Source organism: Bidens hawaiensis, unplaced genomic scaffold, assembly GCF_021521415.1.
Source record: "Bidens hawaiensis isolate Kalapana, Puna unplaced genomic scaffold, B.hawaiensis_p1.1 tig00038602_1, whole genome shotgun sequence".
Classification (NCBI taxonomy): domain Eukaryota; kingdom Viridiplantae; phylum Streptophyta; class Magnoliopsida; order Asterales; family Asteraceae; genus Bidens; species Bidens hawaiensis.
The window spans coordinates 128,163-149,949 of NW_027505567.1; the positions used below are offsets into that span (position 1 = coordinate 128,163).

The following is a 21,787-nucleotide window of genomic DNA, read 5'->3' on the forward strand; positions in this document are numbered from 1 at the left end:
CGGATTAAAGAATTGTATAATTAGTTTGAATAACCAGGAACAAAATACTAAGGGTGTGTTTGTTTGATATCTGAATGGGTTTGAAAGTCTGATTCGCTCAGCCCTCAGACTGTCTGTTTCATTCCAAGATCACATCTGAATGCTGAATGGGCCTCTTACCCATTCAGTTTTAAAACACCGCTGAATGAGAACTGAATGAGAAGATGACCTAATTGCCCACACATTCGTTCATTCCTTCTGGGTGATCGACCAACGCACACCACCACCATAATCGCTCTATTTCTGCCTGCTTCCAATCACAACCAGGTACGATTTCTGTCTCCCTACACTCTTCGATTTTTGTTTCCTGGCCTCTTCGGTTCTGATATGGTTCGAACGGCTAGGCTTAGAAGCTAGGGTTTACTTCAATTTATGGTAAATCTCATCAATATATTCGTTTGCTTATGTCTTGAAAATATATGCTAATTGATGTTCATGTTATGCCAATTGATTTTTATTCAGATTTATAGAGTAATTGGTCAATTAGGGTTAAAAATTGAAACACTTTTGTGCTAGAAATCTGGTTCAGGTTTTGGAGTTATTGTGATTACTATTTAAGATTTAGTTGGTTCTTCTTTCCATTTGAGACTTCTTTTGAATTTCCTGATTGTGTACAAAGCTTTTGAGTTTTCATATTAAGGGACTTTACATGATTAGTATGTAGATGAGCGTGTAATCTGTGCATTTTGCAATATGTGTAATCTCTTATATTTTAAATTGTCTATTAGTTAGAAACTGTGATTGATGAGTGTGCAATTTGTGCATCATGTTGAAATATGCGTTATAGCAAGAAATATGTGATTGATGAGTGTGCAATTTGTGCATCGCGAACTTCTCGTTGCAGCTTCTATGTCATTTTGTATTTGTTTTTGTAAGTTATCTTTTTTTTTGTTCTATTTGTACTTTTGGACGTCTCGTTACTCGCTTGAGGTTCCCTTTCTTGGTTTTTTATAAAGTTTGGCCTTTAAAAAAAACGAACTGATACAAAAAATACTTGAAAGATGCACATACAAAAAAGACTTGAAAGATGCACCTGCATTGACCTGCACATATTTAGCTATTAACGGATGTTATTTCCTGATATAATGGTTTTATGAACGCGTACAAGTGGTTAATTTTTCTAAAAAAAAAACTTGTTTATGAGGATGAAGAGATTCAAATGGGTAGATTCTTTATAAATATCTTAAAAGGATAAAAGGTTACATGGAAACTTTGCTTATTATTAGCGCTTAAAGCCTCAAAGGGCCTAAGAAATGCATAAATAGTATGTTCTACTGTTGATTTGCTACTCCTAATTTGATTTCTCGAGAGATATTTGTTACAATCTTCGAATAGCTTCATCCTTCCGGTACCAATTAGTCCGACTCCTTACAATGTGTTCCCAAATTGCATCACATTAGTTGGGTCTTTCATCTTTGATCAAGCCTTTTAAGACGACCTGTTGACCACCTTATGACTTTTTGGTTAACTTTGACAATCCAAAAGTCAACCACATCTTAACAATCAAAAGTTAACTAAAAATTCATCTTTGACTACCAATTATGCGTTGACCAAAACTTGCAGCATGTAGACCATGATGCACTTTAATGTAAAAACCGTTACTAACGGTTTGGTTCACGGTTTTTTTGACTTAATGTACTTAATGACAAAACTTTTATATGGATACAACAACTTATTACTTGCTATATTTGATCAGTACACAATAACACAAATGACCAACACAACTGCATGTTTTATCAATGACAGTAAAAAGTTAGAAACTTACATAGAAATCCATTTGATACATGTATATACTTTTAGCTTTTAAGTGTTGTATTGTTCATATTCCTCATTTGGCCCGTTAATTATGTTCATTTTTGTGCTTGTAATATCCCATAAGTTGTTGGTTGTTCATTTTTAGAAATGGCCCAAAAAGAAATGACACAAAAAAGGGGTAGGACCCATTGGAGTTACGAGGGTATTGACAAAACATTTCTTGAAGCATGTCTTCATGAAATAACACTCCATGGAGTTCAAGGAAGTAGCCTTAAACCAACATCATGGAAGAATGTAGCGGAGAAACTGAAAATAGAACACAACTTAATTATGGATCAAAAACAAATGAAGAATCATTATGATTATTTTAAATCAAAATTTGTTGCTTGGTTAAAGTTAAAAAACAAAACCGGCAACGTTTATGATCCCGTAACAAACAGTTTTAACTTGTCGGAAGAAGAATGGCAAATTGAGAAAAAGGTATTTCCTTTGTATAAATAATAATTATTATCACATTTCTATTAATCTTAACTTTTTATAATATTTTTCACACAGACCAACAAAGTCGTAGAATCGTTGAGAAGTGTGCCACTTCTTTATCCCGAGCTTTGTATTCAGTTGTTTGAGGGCTCTACTTCAAATGGCTTTGACAGTTGGGGGCCATCTTCTACACTTCCTTGTCCTTCTGATGAAGTGTCTAACCAAAATTTAAATGATCTTGAGGATTTCGAATTCACTCAAATGGAACCCCCGACTCAAGGTGTTAGTGAGGAGTCATCCGGTCGGTCTAGGGAAAAACGTAAAGTTAAGGAAACATTTAATTCAAAGCTAATAGAAGTTGGGGACCATATTACCAAGGTGGCAAAGATGTTGATTGAAAAGCACAATCTTTCTAATGACATGGATGCATGCATGGAGAAGTTGGAGACATTGGGATGGGGAGAGCTTGATGCCAAATATCAAACGGCGCTTTTGCTTTTTGGTGAAAGTGCTGATTTGAGGAAAGTGTGGCTACAAATTCCTCCACACGTCTGTGAGCTATGGGTTAAGAATGCGGGATCAAAGCATGGATTGTTTTAATTTCATGTGTCATGGACGGGCTCTTTTTTTTGGATGTTTTTGTGGATTTTATGTTATGTGTGATTTTCTTTGGATGTTATGTCATGTAATGTAGGATTTTCTTTGGATATTATGTCATATTATGTAGGATTTTCTTTGGATGTTATGGCATGTTATGTAGGATTTTGTAATGTGATGTTGATGTTATGTTTGGATTATTTGGATGCTATCTTATGGATTTTATGCAAATGTTGGTAATTTTTATGACAGGTTGCTTTATGGATTCGGACGATGAGATTATGGTGTTCATATTCCTTTGTTGGCAATGGCTAGGGTTAGCTTCAAGAAGAATTGAAAGGATAAGAGACCTGAATTCGGCATTGACCGGTCATGCATACACACAAGAATTGTTGCATGGATCTTCTACACAATGTTATGAGATGATGCGTCTTTCACGTGATGCATTTGTACTACTGTGCAATCATTTTAAGCAAAGAAATTGGTTGCAAAATAGTAGGTCAATAAGTTTGAAAGAAAAGGTGTCTGTGTTTTTTATGGTTATAGGACATAATGAGCGTTTTCGAGTGGTTAAACGAAGGTTTCAACACTCAACGGAAACGATTCATAGATGTTTTCATGAAGTCCTAAATGCAATGATGAATTTCGCAAGAGAAGTTATAATTCCAACGTCTTCTAATGAATTCGCAAATACCTCAGAGCGACATAGAAAGCTAAAACAAATATTTCCTGGAGCAATAGGTGCATTAGATGGAACTCTTATACATGCGGTCGTGCCTGCTGATCAACAAACCCGTTATAGGGGAAGAGGAAAAGGTGAATGCTTTCAAAATGTCTTAGCAATTTGTGATTTTGATATGATATTCACATTTGTATGGGCCAGATGGGAGGGCATTGCACATGATTCACGAGTTTTAAAAGAAGTTGCATTTAACCCAAATTTCGGCTTCCCTTTCCCCCCACCAGGTTATTAATCATTCTTCAACTTTTATTATTAAATGCACTATATATTTTTTTTTGTAATAGTTTTGATACCAACGTTATAGATAAATACTACCTTTGCGACGCTGCATACACACACACTCGTGGATTTATGGCACCCTATCGTAATACAAGGTATTGGTTAGCCGATTTTCGACGGCAACGTGCGTTAACTAAGGAAGAAAGATTCAATCATGCTCACGCACAACTCAGAAATGTTATTGAGCGCGCGTATGGTGTTTTGAAGGCTAGATTCCAATTCTAAAGCAAATGGCTCCCTTTTCTTTTCCAATACAAAGAGACATAGTGATTGCTTGTTTCGTTGTCCATAATTTTATAAGGAAATGCAATATTCATGATCAGTTATTTATGGACTACGATGAGAACACTATCTTTTTTGATATACAAGGTGGAGAAAGTGATGGCCAGTTTGTTCACGACATAGAATGGGGTTCACAAGGCATTGAGTATATGACTACTTTGCGTGACGAAATAGCTACTCAACTATTTTCAAATTAATAAAATTAATTTTGTATGTGAAGTATTTACTTCTATTTAGATTTTCATGGATTTTGAAGTAATAATGTGTAATTTGGATTTTCTATGATGTTTTGTATTTCCTTTTTATACTCTATTTATCGTTCGGGGTTCTAAACAAACAGATACATTTCATTCAGCATAAATTAGTTCAGAGGGTAAGATAGTCATTTTGTACAACTATTCAGATGTTCAACCAAACAGACTTTAACTTGTTCAGATCTTACTGGTTCAGACTCTCTTAACCATTTAGACCTCTTTATGGTTCAGCACTTAATGATTCAGCCATTGCCAAACAGCCCCTAAGTAGGAATGGAAAAGGTAATGCTGAAATGACCTATGAATTTATGAGGTGAATTGAAGATTTTGAAGTTGAATGTTGGTTTGAAAATAATTACGAGAGATGTATCTATAGTTTGATTAGCTAATCTCTTGGAAAACATTCAGTCAATCACAACTTTATGTCTTAAGATAAAATGGCAGCGTACTAATATACGCTTATAAATTTTAATTTGTTGCTTTTCTATCGTTTGGCTACTTAATGGCTAACATTTTTAAGCAAAAATAAGTACGTGATCATTCCACTTTAACATGATTATTGACAGAAAGTGTCATTCAGATCATAAAAACGCTTTAATCTGAGCAGTTGTGTATATGTCGTGCTAATCTGATTATACCTTTGTTTAACAGGTGTCATCATTGGAACTTGCACGTGGCATGCACTCATCGTGCTTTCTGCTTTCGACTTGGAATGCGTCGACACTAATTATTGCTTCATACTGATGTCATGAACAACAAAAACGTGAATGCTCAATGGCCAGAGGTTTCTAAATGTCAAAAAAACGCTTGGAAAGTTTGCCGAAGTTTTATGGATCAATTTTGAACTTTGATGGATCTTGGAAAGCAAATGGCATGTTTACGTTAAAAAAAATATATTCCTGAGAATACTGAAAATATGCAAAATGGTATAAATTTTGTCAAATTTGACTTGGATAAGTTTAGATCAAAAAACAATTGCATTTATTTAGTTAAAATTATTATGTTTTTTTTAATATAGGTATTAGCAATGCAAACAAAATTCGATGACAATCTCTATCAAAAGCATGTTTGTTTTTAAAAGAACCGGTTTTCACGCATGGGCAATTTTATGTGGCTTTATTCAAAGTTAAAAGGTAGAGAATGACTTAAACGTTTTATATTAGATAAAGATGATAAGTCACAAGTAATGCAAACAAAAGTTAAGAACAATATCTATCAAAAGCATGTTTGTTTTTAAAAGAACTGGTTTTCACGCATTGACAATTATGTGGCTTTATTCAAAGTTAAATGTAGAGAATGACTTATAACTTTTTATGATAAAGATGATAAGTCACAAATAAAATGACAAAACAATGTATTAAAAAAATGTTTAGAGAACTGTAATTTGTATATTTTTCTATGGTTGTATAATTGTTTATATTATGATCTCATTATGTATCTTATCTAAATTATAAAATTTGAATTTGAAATATTTGTTTGTTTTTTTAGCAACCCATGTATCATACGGATTCTAACATAGTAATTATATTTTAATCAAACAAATGTTTTATGACTTGGTATTTAAATCCCTATTTATATAAATTAATATTTTAATCACACAAATTTATTGTGTAACTTTGATAAATTGAACACAACTTTGATAATTTGGCCAAATCAATACCAATTGTTGATCACCAAACATCTAGGCTCCCAACGGTAAGCGTTATTAGGCTTGTAAACGAACCGAACGTTCGGTGAACATTCGTAAACCGTTTGGTGGGAAGTTCGTTTATGTTCGTTTATTTAATAAACGAACGAACTTGAACAAAAAACTTGTGTTCATTTAATTAAACGAACAAACATGAACACATGTTCCGTTCGTTCATTTATGTTCATGAGTGTTCGTTTATTTATGTTTGTTCATTTATATTCGTTTATGTATTAATAGAAAATGCTTAAATATCTAGATAGGTCATCTGCTTAAAGGTTTTATATTTGTTAATTTGTGTTCATTTAGGTGTTTTCATTTAAGTTCGTATATTTTTGTTTGTTCATTTACCTTTGTTCATGTATGTTCGTTTATCTTTGTTCAGTTATGCTCGTTTATCTTTGTTCAGTTATGGTCGTTTAGATTTTAAACAAACGAACACAAATGTCCCTTTTTAAATAAACGAACATGAACATAAATATTTGTTCAATTAAGTGTCTGTGTTCTTTTAAAGTTCAATGAAAGAACACGAACATGCCATTTTTCGTGTTCATTCGATTCGTTTACAGGCTTTCATTATTCATATTGATGAATACATCAGTCTTAATCTCTAGGTTTTTCCGATTTTATTTGTATTCGTGAATCATTCATGAACACATTAATTTCCTTAATGAACGAACACGAACATAAAATCCCGTTCGGTAAGTGTTCGTGAATCGTTCGTGAACACATTATTTTCTTAACAAACGAACATGAACAAGGCCTTGTTCGTGTTCGTTCGGTTCGTTTACAGCCCTAAGCGTTATAAATGCACAAAGACAAAGAGGTCTACTTTTACTGGATTTCAAAATAAGAAATAATAGTGTGCTAAGGATTTAATAACGGTCATCGTGCATGTTACAAGTCGCCTTAGTGCAAGCTACAAGGTGTGACGAGCAATGGCTATAGATCTTTATCGACTCGTATTTGAAGTTTTGAACCTTCGGGCTACTTGTCACTTGTATTTCACCCGATAGCATCTCAATAATCAAGCAAAGTCCAAAGAAAGTAATTGCTCGTCACATATACTACTGGAGTTAACAACATGACATGATACACATTAATACTCGGGATGAAATGATAGGCTCGTGGGCGACCAAAGGAGTCATGCAGTAACTTGCATAAACACGCTGACAAATCATAAAATTTATGTCTCTGATTATATAAATAATAACATTATTTTCCAACAATCCTACGTTCTTCAACAACAAATAAAGCATAGCTACCATTTTCAAACCTTGCATAAACCAGATGAACCAATTTCTGTGAACCTGAACCCTTACTCGGACCGGTTCGCATACCTTTCCACGTTCTTATCAAGGTTCAACCCAACCATCGCTTCACCCAACCCACAGCTCACCTCCGCAAGCACCTTAGGGTCCGTGTAATGTGTGACCGCTTGAACAATAGCACGGGCCCTACGAGCCGGATCACCACTCTTGAACACACCTGAGCCCACAAACACACCGTCACACCCCAGTTGCATCATCAAGGCTGCATCGGCTGGTGTAGCCACACCACCGGCTGCAAACTGAACCACCGGGAGCCGCCCAAGTTGTTTGGTCTGCATGACCAAGTCATATGGGGCGGCTATTTTCTTGGCGAATGTAAACACCTCGTCATCATCCATGTTTGCAAGGACCCGGATGTCGCCGTTCACGGATCTAACGTGTCGAACGGCCTCGATTATGTTACCTACAATGTTGAATAAATAAGAATTCTTCACATGAATATTATAATTCATAACATAGATGATAGATGTTAATAATATGCTTTTTCCATGTATAAATATTAAATACAGATACAGTAAATTCTTGATTTATCTGTATAAATAAACTTGAGACTGGTTTTAGCATTTCAAGTTCTCAACAAATGTAACTTGTTACTTGTCATTGTGTGCTAAGACTCTCCAAATACATGGAAAACTTTTAACATAAATAAAACCAAACATTACAAAAACTGTAATGCTCTGCTAAAACAAATAGAAGGTAAAGTTTTGAAACTGAAAATCATGGTACATCTTCTACCATTTTCCTCATAGAATATATATATATGATCATGACACTTTGGACACCAAATGTGGCTATTTTTAGCATTTTCAAAGTTTCAGATAGTTCAAAAATTAAGTGCATGAATACTCAAATCTCAATAAAATCATATCTCAAATGCAAAAAGAACATATATACACGAATACATGTAAACTTTTAGCAGAAACAAAACCAGACACGAACAAACGACCAAGTATAACACTGTTAAAACTCAAAGCATACGAAAGACGTGGCTATAAAATTGAAAATTTTAGCTTTTTAACTTCAATTCCTCTTCTATTCATGGTATATCTTGTACCATTTTCCTCACAAAATTATGCATGCCTATGACAGTTTGGACAAAAAAATTGGCTATTTTTAGCATTATTTAGGGCTCAAATAGTTTAAAAATTAAGTGGATGAAACACTCTCAAACCTCATGAAAATCATATCTCAAATGCAAATAAGACAAATAAACACAAAACAAGTAAAAATTGGTTGGCTTTAAGTATTCCTTCATATAAGACAGATATACACAAAACAAGCAAGAATTGTTTGGCCTTAAGTATTCCTTCATATAAGACAAATATACACAAAACAAGCAAATCTTGTTCATGAAAAATAGTTCATAATACAGATTAGTTAATTCCAACTCGTTTCTCATCAATTTCTAATAATTCTACATCAATTTTAACATAAGCAACATGAAATTAAAGCCAGATTTCAGCATATCATCAACAAATCAAACCTAAACAATACAAAATTAAAAGCAGATTCCAACATATCATCAACAAATAAGACAAATAAACACAAAACAAGTAAAGATTGTTAGCTTTAAGTAATCCTTCATATAAGACAAATATACACAAAACAAGCAAATTTTGTTCTTGACAAATATTTCATGTTTGAGAATCTACAATCAACTAATTAATTCTGACTCCTTTCGCGTCGATTTTGCATCAACTGCTACAAGTTCTAAATCAACCTTAACCTAAACAACACGAAATTAGAGGTAGATTTCAAAATACCATCAACAAATCATAACAAATATTAGTTAAATGACTTAATTCTAACTCGTTTTGCATCGATTTCTAATACCTCTATATCAATTTTAACCTAAACAACACAAAACTAAAGGTAGCTTTCAACATATCATCAACAATTAAAACCATACCAGTCCCTGCCTCGCCTTTCGTCCGAATCATCCCCGCACCTTCCCGAATCCTCCTCAGCGCCTCGCCCAAATTGCGACAGCCGCAGACAAACGGAATCCTAAAATTATGCTTATTAATATGATTGGCATCATCCGCCAAGGTCAAGACCTCACTCTCATCCACATAATCCACTCCAATCGCCTCCAATATCTGCGCCTCCACAAAATGCCCAATCCTCGCCTTCGCCATCACCGGTATCGTAACCGCTTGCTTTATCTCCTTAATCAGCTGCGGATCGCTCATCCGCGCCACGCCGCCTTGCGCACGGATGTCCGCCGGCACACGCTCCAGCGCCATCACGGCGCACGCGCCGGCCTCTTCCGCGATACGCGCTTGCTCGGCGTTGACGACGTCCATGATTACGCCGCCGCGGAGCATCTGAGCTAGGCCGACCTTGACGGAGTAGGTGGACTTCTTGCTCTCGGTTATGGCGCCGTTGCCGTACACCGCCACTACGCCTGTTCCGTCCATCGGTTTGGTTTGGTTTGGTTTGGTAAACCCTAACCCTAAGTGTGTGTGTGTGTGTGTGATAAGAAGAATGGTGAATGAGGCGGTTATGGCTGCCTTCACTACTGGTTTTAAATAATGGGTTAGGGCGGTTTAGGACCTTTACTTTTTGTATATTCACGTAATTAACCCATAATAATGTATTTTGACCCAAACTCAAACTCTCTTAAACAAAACAAACTAATCGTTCAGTGGAAAGTTTGTTTATGTTCATTTATTTAATAAACAAATGGACATTAACATATGTTTCGTTTGTTCATTTATGTTTGTTTATTCATGTTCGTTTATTTCGTTTACATATAATTAAGCATTATCTGGATGAGTCATCTACTTGATGGTTTTTATTTGTTCGCTTGTATATAATTAAACATTATATGAATGAGTCATCTACATGATAGTTTTATATTTGATCGTTTGTGTGCATTTATGTTTGTTTATCTTCATTCGTATATGTTCGTTTATCTTTGTTCATTTATGTTCATGAACTGCTCGTTTAGATTTTAAACGAACGAACATGAACACAAATAACTATCAGATTACGTGTTTGTGTTCATTTAAAGTTAAATGAACGAATATGAGCATGTTCGTGTTCGTGCTCATTTGGTTCATTTGCAGGTCTAACAGCATGGGCTTAGCTTCGCTTGTTTACACTTTTAATTGGTATGCCCAACTGGGGGTAAATAAATAAGTTGTTTTGTTAGCTACTTAATATCAACCTGAAATAGTTTAGATCAAGACAAATGCATACGAGAGTTTTAGACCAAGTTTGATTCTAAAGTAGAGTTCATCAATAAACGTGCTTACGTTTATGTATAATAGTTAATGGAATCATGAAACTAAATGTGCTTGTTATTTTTGCTAACGCACTGTGATATCAATGACTAAATGATATACTTTATGCTATGCGTGTATAAATTATTATACTTTTATATAAATAAAATAATTAAATAACCAGCAAATAATAAACGAGTCGAGTTTAAACTTGAAAACTTACTCAGAAGCAAAATCTATTCTCTAAACATAAAAATTCGAAATAGTCGAACTCAAACTCCTTCAAGTTAAAAATCAGACCTCGAGCATAGACAAACTTATATAATAAATTCCGCATTAGTTAGCCTTAAATAATAAATTCCTAGGGTACGTAGTTTCATCTAACAAACAAACTTATTAACATCTCGCCCAAGAAATATATGTAATACAAGTTTTTTTTTTCAATGTAAAAGGAAAATTGTGATAGGGAGATGGGGTGTTTGGCTTATTGTGAAACAAGAAGGACGAAGTTTGTAAATAAGGAATGAAAAAGGGTGAAGAACGAGTGAAATGGGAATATGCTACGTGGGCCGTCAGACATCCAGTCCACCAGACAAGGCTGCAAAAACTTTCATTATCCTGTTTCCGAGTTCCGACCAATATTAATATTAATATAAAATAAAACCTTATTTTTGCTAACCATGTGTATTGAATGGGCTTGTTTAATTCTTTGTATATACCGAAATTCTTTTCCAAAAATTAATTAACTACTACTAATTTCGGCATGACACAAACGTGAATCAAAAGATCTTCTTGACAACTCTAAGACTTAACAAATAAAGAGTTTAGCTTGATATCTCGCATAGTATAATCATATCAATCAATCAATTATATCTAGCAAAAATCACGTAAATGACAAGGCAATTAGTAGGGTTTGAGGAAGATGGAACATGGACCAACCGTACATCTATCTAAGGATGGCAATAAAACCCGACGGAAAAACCCGAAACATTTGAGACGGGTGAGATCAAATAATTTCTCTGCCATACTTGGTAGATGCTCCTGTTAGGAACAAAGTGGCGCAGCGGAACAACACACGAACAAGCAAACGATTATACACGCAGTAAACAGAAAATAATAACGATATACGATAAACACGACACAAGAATTTTACGTGGTTGGGTCCCAGCGGAGGATCTACATCCACGGACTGCAACTAAGTTATTTTATTGATTAGGTGCACAGATTACAATTACATAGCGAAGGTATATATAGATATAAAACTAGGGTTAAAGACTTAATTAACAACAAACAAAAACGCCCTGTCACCAATCTGAGCCCAAGCCCAAATCTAGCTCAAAGCCTTCACAAATCCTAACAGCTCCGACACTATCCATACACGCGTTTTGTCAGCCAAAACCGCTTGCCAAGCCTGAAAACTCTTGAATACAAGTTATGCAAGCGCTTCTCCGTCCCGCTTCATCTCTCTTACATCTCAGAACCCTCGAGGAACTCGGTTTGTAACCGAGTTTCTTCAAAACATGAAATCAATTGCCGACGACCTAGCTCTCTCCCAAAGCCCTTTTAGAGATGAAGACTTTATTTGTCCACATCATTGGACAATTGGGTGATGACTACAACCATCCCACTGTGGTCCTCAAAGTTCGAGAAACACCCATCTCGTTAATTATAATTCTATGTAAAATGTTAATTTTCATTGTGATTAATGTTCTATCAACAAAAGTCATTTTATCTTTTGGACGAAATTCGTTTATCACACAACAAACCGTTACGGCTTGTGTCCTCTAATGTGTGTGGACCAATTAAAAGTTCAATGGATGGATTCAATTATTATGTTGTATTTGTTGATTATTATTCAAAATATATCTAGTTGTATCCTACGTAATGCAAGTCAGATGTCCAATCTTTACTCCTATAATTTAAACATCTAGTTAAGTTTGTCGCACCTTTAGTTTCAGTATTCATCAATAATGGTGGGGTTTGCGTATTCATCAATAATGGTGGGGTTTGCGTTGGACTTCTTCTCAATCATAGAGAGGTTGTTCTTAAAGAGACCCTTAGTACATAATAAACATGAAGAGAACTGTATGCGAGGTCTACTTAAAGATAGTTGGGCTCATCTTCGTTAACACAAGTTTGACACATCTAAAGGGATATGGTCCCGGATTTGGGTCTGAACCTGAAAACGGCCAAGGTATCATAAAGGGAAAGCGCCAAGGAAGAACTCACCCGCACGTGCACGCCTAAACAGGTATGTCCAAGACGTCGCGCAGAGGGAGATATAATCAGGACCGCGTTAGTATAAGAGCTATGCAGAAAAAAAGCACCAACAACGTGTTATCGATTATTGCCGATTGTACTTGACCATTCTTAATGACCGCCACCACTTGATATGTTTTGTGTCAGAGCGTTTAACTATTAAACAATTATTGATTTGTCGTTACTCTCAGTATAACCCTTTATCCAACCTCGATAACTGTATCTTTAAATGTCGTTACTTGCATACAACGTTTAAAAATTAACCACCGTAAATACTTCCTAATTAGTTTAAAATAATATATAGGGAGAAAATTGCTTATAGTTACTTGCTTATTAAAAATAAATAAACAGTTAAAAAAAACTTATAATTATTTTACGTGTTAAAATAAAAATAATATTGAATATTTCGTTTAGGCAAATTGTAGATAAATAATCCCACATTTTGTGTATTAGCCGATAATAATCACACCTTTAAAAATCACTACCAACAGTGTAACCTTTCAACTATTTTTGTCTCAATGATCCTCCATTAAAAATCACTTAGCGTCGTTAGGTTTTTGTTCGAGTTTCAAACTGATGTTTTAGGGCTTTTGTTCGGAAGAAAGATACGAGTTAATTGATGTAAAACTTATCTCGAAACGATGGTTCAAATGCTTGATTTTCGTTAATTAGAAATTCAAACACCCGAATTGAAACACTGTTTCGTCGTGTGGATCACCGTTTCGAGATAAGTTTTACATCAGTCGACTCGTATTCTTCTTCCGATCCAAAAGCCCTAAAACATCTGTTTGAAATTCGAAAAAAACTTAACGACGTTAAGTGTTTTTTAACGAAGGATCATTGAGATAAAAATAGTTGAAAGGTTGGACCGTCAGTAGTGATTTTAAAGGTGGGATTATTATCGTCCAATACATAAAAAGGTGGGATTATTTATTTCCAATTTGTCTTTTGTAGTTTTGTTTAGCAATCCATTTAATGACTTGAATCCATATAAAGTATCTCAAGACAATGAGCTGTTGGTGAAGTGATAAGAAATAGACTTGGTGTTTTATGTGATCCATGCTTAATTCCTTTCTTGCTCACAACATTTAGTTTCAGCGGCACTAGGATGATGATGGGAGACTCTGCAAGTAAGTGGCGTTCACTAGTTGAATCCTTTTCATCTCACCGCACAGTCGTGCTTTCGGACGAGGGTATCCGAATCTAACAAATTTAGCCGGCCGCCAAGTTAAATTAAAAGAAGAAAAACACTATTTCAGTTAAAACAAAACGTCTTCCCAAACAAATTATAATTTTTTTTAACTTCATAGACAAAAATTGCAAGTCAAAATAAGCACACCCTAACACCAAAAAGCTTCTATCATCTTGACCTAGGGCTTTGAGGGCAAATAGTGATGGACATTGCTCTGTTTTCCCCGTCTTCCTTATTTCATGATGATGACGACACAACACCTACAGGTAATCTAATCTTCACTCAAATTACACAAGTACAACTTCAATGGGTTTAGTTTATCATGATACTCTTGTTACTGCTTGCAGACGAAGAAACAACAGCAGACAACTCTCAGACGAGAACTCATCAGTTTCCTCAAATGGTCAGTTTTTTGTATTCTATTCATAAACCCTACAGGTAGTGTTCGTTTCAAGGATTTGGAAGGAATTATAACGAATGAGATTTTAAATCTCATGAATTGATATGTTCCCACATATTTTAAAGGATTGTTATGGAAAATAATAAACCCTTCAAAAAAATTAATAAAAAAATCATAACTCAAATATAAATAAAAAACGAAAAATATAAAAAAACTAAAATGTTTCCTTCGTTGTCCTCTCATTCTTCAGAAAAAAAAAAACCCGAGAATGAAGAAGATTCCAATTCCAATACATATTAACCAACCAAACACATGAAAGGGATTCTCAAACATTCCATTCCAATTCCATTCCCCAAATCCTTTAAAAAAAGTCCGTGAAACGAACGGGCCTAAATAAATATTTTCATTTTCTTTCTATATGGCTTTTATCATTTCAGCCGCATCAACCCCCCTATCATACCTCCTGTACAATACTACTTAAAATGACCCACCCGTTTCACCACTTTTCGCCCAAACCAGTTTAGGAGGAAACATATTCGAACCTGTCGTATCTGGTCGGTTTGAAAACCGGTTTTTGTTAACATCTCTACATACAGTAGTGTCTGGATTGCACATCAGTAGTGTTTATATAGCGGTGGCCCATTCGTTTAATTTGACGGCAGGAATTGGTGATTCGTGAGTTTTCATTTCACCAGATGAATGCCAATCTACTATGGCCGGGAACATTTGCATTCGCTGAATGGTTAGTTCAAAACCGGTCGAAAATACAAGGCCGCCACATCCTTGAGTTGGGCAGGCAAGTTCACTTGGTTATGCCTCAATATTTATGTGCTTGTTTGCCTTTTATTGATGTTATATAAGGGTGTGAGTTCCTGACACAACACAAACCTAACATGAAATTTGAAGGTTTGAGTTTTAGCTAAATGGGTCATGTTTGTCGAACCTGGCGGGCTTCCAGGTCCAGGTTTACTCGTTTTAACCGATTTATTTATTTTTTTAAAAATGTTTTTGTGTAAAAAGCTAACATATATGGCATATTATCATAATTACTTTAAAAAAATAAAAATAGTATGTAAATTCAGAACGTAAAGTATATCGTGCAAAAGTATATATATATTTTTTGGGTTAAATGGGTAGTGTTAGTGTCAAGTGTCAACCCATAAACACACATGCTGCGGTCGGTTTCATGTGTGTGTAGGCTTTGTAAAGAACCAAACATTCATTGAACTCTTCGCTGGGAAGTTTGTTTATTGAGTAAGCGAACGAACATGAACATATGCGTAGTTCGTTCATTAATGTTCATGAGCGTTCGTTTGTGTTCGCTCTCTTACATTCATTTATGTTCTCTGGTTTACGTTCATTTATGTTCGTTGAGTTTACTTGTGTTTAAGTTTGTTTGTTTGCGTTCGTTACTATATTCATTTAAATTTATCAAGCCCGCTACAATTTACGCTAGTTTTAATTACTTTTTATGCCAATTACATCATTATTCACATTTAGTTACATTCGATTTTTAGCTCACTTGTATTTATTCATCCATATTTAATATGTTCTTTCCTTTACATTTGTAATCTCTTCGTTTACATTGTTAACAAACGAACATAACCGATCGCTAAAACACTCACTTTCTTAACAAAGGAACGCGAACAAGAAAACTCCATTTGTTTAGTTGTCCGTGTCCGATTGTTTATTCTTTTAAACAAACAAACAAACACGAACATGCTCCTTTCGTTTTTCTTACAGGCCTATACGTGTGACACATTTTTCATGTTTGTGTTGCATTTGACTCACCAACCTGCAAACATGACCCGTTTAGCAACCTTAATGTTACAATATCTTGGTCTATTGTTTAATCAAGTGTATTTGTCATAAAACTTGTATGCCTAAATTCTAATATCATCTTTAAATTTATGACAGTGGGACCGGTGCATTAGCTATCTTTTTAAAGAAGTTGTATGAATTAGACATTACAACTTCAGACTATGATGATCAGGAGATTGAAGATAACATAGCTCATAATTGCCGGGTTAACGGAGTAACACCCGTACTTCCTCATATCAAACGTTAGTTATCTTGTCCACTTATACAGGTGTAAAATGTTTTAAACGGATCGAACGAGTTGAGTAGACTTGTTTTTACCAGATTCATGGGGTGAAACTTTTCCAAATGCTCATCCAGAATGGGACCTTATTATTGCTAGTGACATTTTATTATGTAAGTCCTCTCTTTAATCTTATTTTCATTTTTTAATGATATTATAATAAATATAATAAGCAATATACTGATTGGTTTTAACTTTTTTTTAACAGATGTGAAACAATATCCAAATTTAATAAAGACTTTGTGCTTCCTTTTAAACTCATACAAGCCACGGGAAACTGTTACAACACTTCAGGCTCAAGGTAAAATGTCCATGCTGTAATTTATTATTTCTTTTTTGGTTTGTGAAATTAGAGGTGGCAAAATGAGCGGACCGGGTAACGGGTCAAGTCGGGTGGGTTTCGTGGCAAAATGAGCCGGGTAACGGGCCAAATTCGGTTTGAAATCAATTAAATTGAAAACCGAACCGAATTCTTATTAGGTATTTGGTTCGAGTTGTAACAGTCAACGAAAAACCATTTCAGCTTTTGGTTCGGTTATCGTTTTTTTTCCTTTCAAAATGCTGAATTCGGTTAACTGAAACCGGTTAAGAGATACGGTCAACCGATTTGTGGGTTGTACCGTAACCGAATAACCAACTTTGTAACTGTAACCGAATTAACCAGTTTGGGGCTTCAATTCGGTTATTTGGTTAACAACCCTAGTTGGGCTCGAAAACTGAACCGATAAACAGTCTTCATTGGCTCTAAATGTCTTTTGTCTAATTATCTTTAGTATGGGTTGCCTCTTTTATCAGTTGGCCTGCAAACACACTTTTGTTTATTTTTTACTATTTTATGAATTATCAACGTGTTGATTATGGTTATAGAAACAGTCTTATTACAATGATAATTATAAGTTATAACCTTTGAATAAAATGATATAAAAACAGAATTTGGTTGACTTTCAACGTGTTTTAACACGTTGAAAGGTTTCTCTATTTAACTGTTTTATTTGTCTAAACTGTTTTAGATAAAAACACAACCAAAATTGACCCCATTTTGGTGAAGGGTAAGCATATTATTAATCTATATATATTTTTGTATTTTTAGATGGTCTTTCGGAATTGGCCCGGCCCGCTTTCTTGACGAGTTGGAGACGCAGAATTGGGAAAGAAGACGAGTCATTGTTCTTCACGGGGTGTGAAACCGCAGGTCTTCAAGTACAACATCTGGGTTCTCGGGTGTACTGTATCACACCTGCCAAACCTGCAATTAGTGATAATTTTGGAGTTTAGGTATGCCATTAAGGCCAGTTTTTTACTTCAAACAGTAAACCAATTCTAAGCATTTAAACCAGATCAAACTGTCGAAAAATCTAAACCGAATCAAACTGCACTTTTACTTTGGCGCTAGTTGGGTTGACTGGAAACAATTATGTAGAATTTTACTCGGCATGTATTGGTTTTTATAAAGGACAATTTCGTATAAAAGACCAGCAGTTTCAACTAGGGGTTTTGAATTTTACTTTTGACTGGACATTAGAACATGACACGAACTTGACACAAAATTTACGTGTTTTAATTGTATGGGTTAGTTTTGGTCAGATTCTTGAATGCGTTTATCTTTAACAGGACGTGTTCGTGTAAATTTGACGGATTCACGTGTTCATCTGCTTAACCGATACGTTTACTTTTTATTTAGTTAAAATGCATTTTATGTCATAAAATAAAATATTATATGTAATCAAGTTATAAATGTTTTTGCTACTAGACCTCTATAGAAAACTCATCCAAATGTTTATCCAATTAATCATTGTGTTCGATAATTTATAATATGATCAATTCATATCCACACAAAAGTATTTAACCAAAAATGTGAAGTTGGTTTAGTCACGGCACATAGATCGGTATCTATTTTTACTGTTTTGATGAAGACATAAAAGTTGTAGTGTATTTGTGTGTTAGTAATTGGTTGAAAGTAGATGCATCGAATGATGATATATTATAGTAAAGTTGCATTTTGATGTTGATGGATAACCTGCTAGTAGACTACAAGATTCTCCAGGTTCTACGTTAACGAGCCGTTCGATCAAGTAAAGCATCATCTAGCTACCAATAAACGTCTGGACCACCCGAAGTCTGGTCCATCGAAAGTTCTAAAAACACCATGTGGGGTGTGGCATATATTCAAAGGGTGTACTCACAAGTCACAAGGACACGTCTTAACAAGAAAAAAGGCATGACCTTACAATGAAAACACTTCCCCGATCCAAAAGATAACGAAGGCATGACGTAAACACGGCTAGTCGGTCTAAAAGCCAAACTCCAAAGTTTAGCTTTTAATGCCATCGCAGTTGAGGAGGATCTCAACTGTAACAAGACACGTCGGACTATTGATCGGTAGGCCAATTGTAACAAGTTAGACACAAGACATTCAATAACAATTTACTACTCATTTACTATACACTCTCTCTATGTTGCCTTCTTATAATAGTTAAAAGTTTGTATATCATTCAACATCCTTGAGTCAGTACTCTTTTTGCATTTGGTTGTCATGCACGAGTCGGAATCCTATTATCGAAAACTTTTGTTGCTACAAAGTTTTTGTTAAGAGAAGTATACTAGGTTTATAATTCTAGCTAATTGATTTATGTCCATGATTATAGGGAGAAAAGTACGCACACCTGTTGCCTTGAACCGAACAACATTGGTGGCATTACGGACTGGTCCTTCATTAAAGAAAAGCTGGAGTTGGATTCCTTTCATTCTTTCTTCTCGTTGATTGCTTGTCTGATTTCCAAGAAATTGGATTTTGTTAGTTCGGGTGAAATGTTGATCCCTGAATCCCTAATGGTTGGGGGTGTTCAGATTTCGATTCGCATTCGAAACATTCGAAATCCGATTCGATTCGAATTCGATTATTAAGATTCGAATTCGGTTTTAAAAAATTCGAATTCGATTCGATTATATTAATCGAATACGAATCGAATATGAATTTATGATTTATTATTCGATTCGATTCGAAATTCAAATTCAAATTATATATACATATATGTATATATATATATATATAATATTTTATTTATTTGTGTCAAATCCAAATAATAAATGTCCATTACAAATTATTAAACCTAATATGCCATATTATTGTTTCCTAGCCTATACTAATATGGGTGTTATTTACGTCTGGTTTTGAATATTTCGAATTTATACTATTTGTAGTTTAGTTATGAATTTATTATCATTTGCTATTGTAGCTGCTTTAAATTTATATGTTTCTTTTGCAATTATGATTATGGTTTTCGAATTTTTGGCATAGGTAAACTTGAGTTAGATTGTATTTATTCGAATTTCAAATACGAATTCGAATCGAATTTCGAATTGGGCATATAATACGAATACGAATTGAATAGTTCAACTTTTAATCGAATACGAATACCGGCAAAAAAAACAAGTATTCGGATTATTCGATTCGATTTAATTTGAAAATTCGTTATTCGATTCGATAAACACCCCTACTAATGGTACACGCTATAGCAATGTGCACCAAGAGGTGTTGAACTAACTAGATGTGTTAACAGAAGTAAACTGTGTTGAATTAACGAGTAGTCATTCATTTTCCATTATGATGTGCGAGAGACTGGTCAGAGAGACTAGACGCGTCCCACGGATGATGCCAATGTTGAAACGAAGTATTGTTTATTTACTTATTTTTATCTATGAACATACTAAAATGAAGCATTAGTAGACAACGGTTAAGGGGAAATTATAAGTAAAATTAAATATTTCTCAGGTGTATCGTTTGCTGGTTCAGGTAAACGGATATGTGGTTTCAGGTAGGGCTGTCCAAACTGTTTGCCGCTCGCTTGAAAAATGCTCGTTCAATTTCGGCTCGGTTTGGAAATGAGCCGTTTGGCTCAGTTCGGTTTGAAAGCAAGCCAAGAATGAGCAAAGCCTCGCTCGGTTCGGTTCGGTTCATTTTGCTCCAATTGTTTTTTATTTATTAATTGTATATATTTTTATGTATGTGTGTGTACTATTTTTCAAAGTATTTAAAAATTTTAAAGTTCGAATTTAAACCCTAGTCGCTCGCTTTATATATATATATTCTTGTTAGCTTTGAGTTTTAGACATTTTAGAGGTAAGTCTATATATTTTAGGGTTGAAATTCCTGAATTAATAATATTTTGGAGTTTTAGAAATTTAAAATTGAAAACTTTGTACGAAATCAACAAAACCAAGTTGTTCAGTTTCAAACCAAACCAAGTTCAAGCATAAAATATCGCTCGCTTCTTTAAATTCAATCAGCTCGGTTCAGCTTGCTTTTAAACCAAACGAAGATGAGCAAGGTTACGCTCAGTTCGCGAACAACCCTAGTTTCGGGTAATTGAGCTTAGGGTTGTTCAAAATGTAAGACCCTACCCTTTTACCTAATACCCTACTCGGACCCTTTATCCTTTTAGGAAGAAATGTGGACCCGAGACCCTACCCTCTAAACAATAAAAGGGTCGGGTATAAATAAGGGTTTCAAGGGTCCAACCCTTTACCCTTTAAAGCAGTAATCGTAGCTTATTTTCTGCATTTACTAGTTGCATATCTCATATATGACTTTAATATATGAATCATAGAACAGTTATACTTTCATTTAATAACACAGTAAACTCTGACTTTAAAAGTTTATCAACCATTTGAACCGATGCAAATAATATTCACATTCATAAATTACATGTAGAGAACAATTCAGTGATTTTCATATATACTTGTATCCAATCAGTAGTATGGCCTTTTATTTTTATTTTTCTTATTAGTTGGGAAATTTATGATGAATCATATATAAAATACAAACCTCTCCTACATTTCAGATTAATCGAGAATCTGATGTATGTCTATCTAGAAACTAGTAAACGGGTCAGGAGTTTGAAAAAGGGTCGGACCCTTAAAACCCTTTTACACTTTAATGTGAAAATTAAATACCCTTTACCCGACCCATATTATATATTCGGATCTAATTAAAGGTTTTACGAGTCGGGTAAAAGGGTTTCAAGGGTCTGACCCTTATCTTGCTCAACCCATTTGAGCTGGGCATCATTTAATCCCATACCCGGGAAAATTTTTAAATCCTAATTCCATATCCGGCCCATACTCGGCCCCTACCTATTGGGTTTTGGGAATACCCATCCCAT

General features: G+C 34.7%; 2 protein-coding genes across 2 annotated transcripts; one reads left to right on the forward strand and one right to left on the reverse strand.

Moving 5' to 3' along the window:
- Nucleotides 1–7,316: 7,316 nt before the first annotated feature.
- On the reverse strand, nucleotides 7,317–9,881 carry LOC143613987 (pyridoxal 5'-phosphate synthase subunit PDX1.3-like). Its single transcript, XM_077087554.1, has 2 exons — nucleotides 9,356–9,881; nucleotides 7,317–7,849 (listed from the first exon to the last, which is right to left on the reverse strand). Exons 1-2 carry the CDS (start codon nucleotides 9,864–9,866, stop codon nucleotides 7,434–7,436), a joined length of 927 nt encoding a protein of 308 aa, XP_076943669.1. The 5' UTR covers nucleotides 9,867–9,881; the 3' UTR covers nucleotides 7,317–7,433.
- A 4,445-nt stretch (nucleotides 9,882–14,326) lies between these two features.
- LOC143613995 (uncharacterized) lies at nucleotides 14,327–18,050 on the forward strand. Its single transcript, XM_077087559.1, has 7 exons — nucleotides 14,327–14,390; nucleotides 14,472–14,527; nucleotides 15,187–15,320; nucleotides 16,442–16,587; nucleotides 16,667–16,738; nucleotides 16,834–16,926; nucleotides 17,716–18,050. Exons 1-7 carry the CDS (start codon nucleotides 14,327–14,329, stop codon nucleotides 17,898–17,900), a joined length of 750 nt encoding a protein of 249 aa, XP_076943674.1. The 3' UTR covers nucleotides 17,901–18,050.
- Nucleotides 18,051–21,787: the final 3,737 nt, after the last annotated feature.

Bases quoted from the DNA above. Each gene is read 5' to 3' on its own strand.
- LOC143613987 (XM_077087554.1), bottom strand. From the start codon at position 9,866: ATGGACGGAACAGGCGTAGTGGCGGTGTACGGCAACGGCGCCATAACC. The intron at 7,850-9,355 runs GTATGGTTTTAA...TCAACATTGTAG, and splicing joins GAAAGGCGAGGCAGGGACTG to GTAACATAATCGAGGCCGTT.
- LOC143613995 (XM_077087559.1), top strand. From the start codon at position 14,327: ATGGACATTGCTCTGTTTTCCCCGTCTTCCTTATTTCATGATGATGAC. The intron at 15,321-16,441 runs GCAAGTTCACTT...AATTTATGACAG, and splicing joins CACATCCTTGAGTTGGGCAG to TGGGACCGGTGCATTAGCTA. The intron at 16,927-17,715 runs GTAAAATGTCCA...TTGTATTTTTAG, and splicing joins TACAACACTTCAGGCTCAAG to ATGGTCTTTCGGAATTGGCC.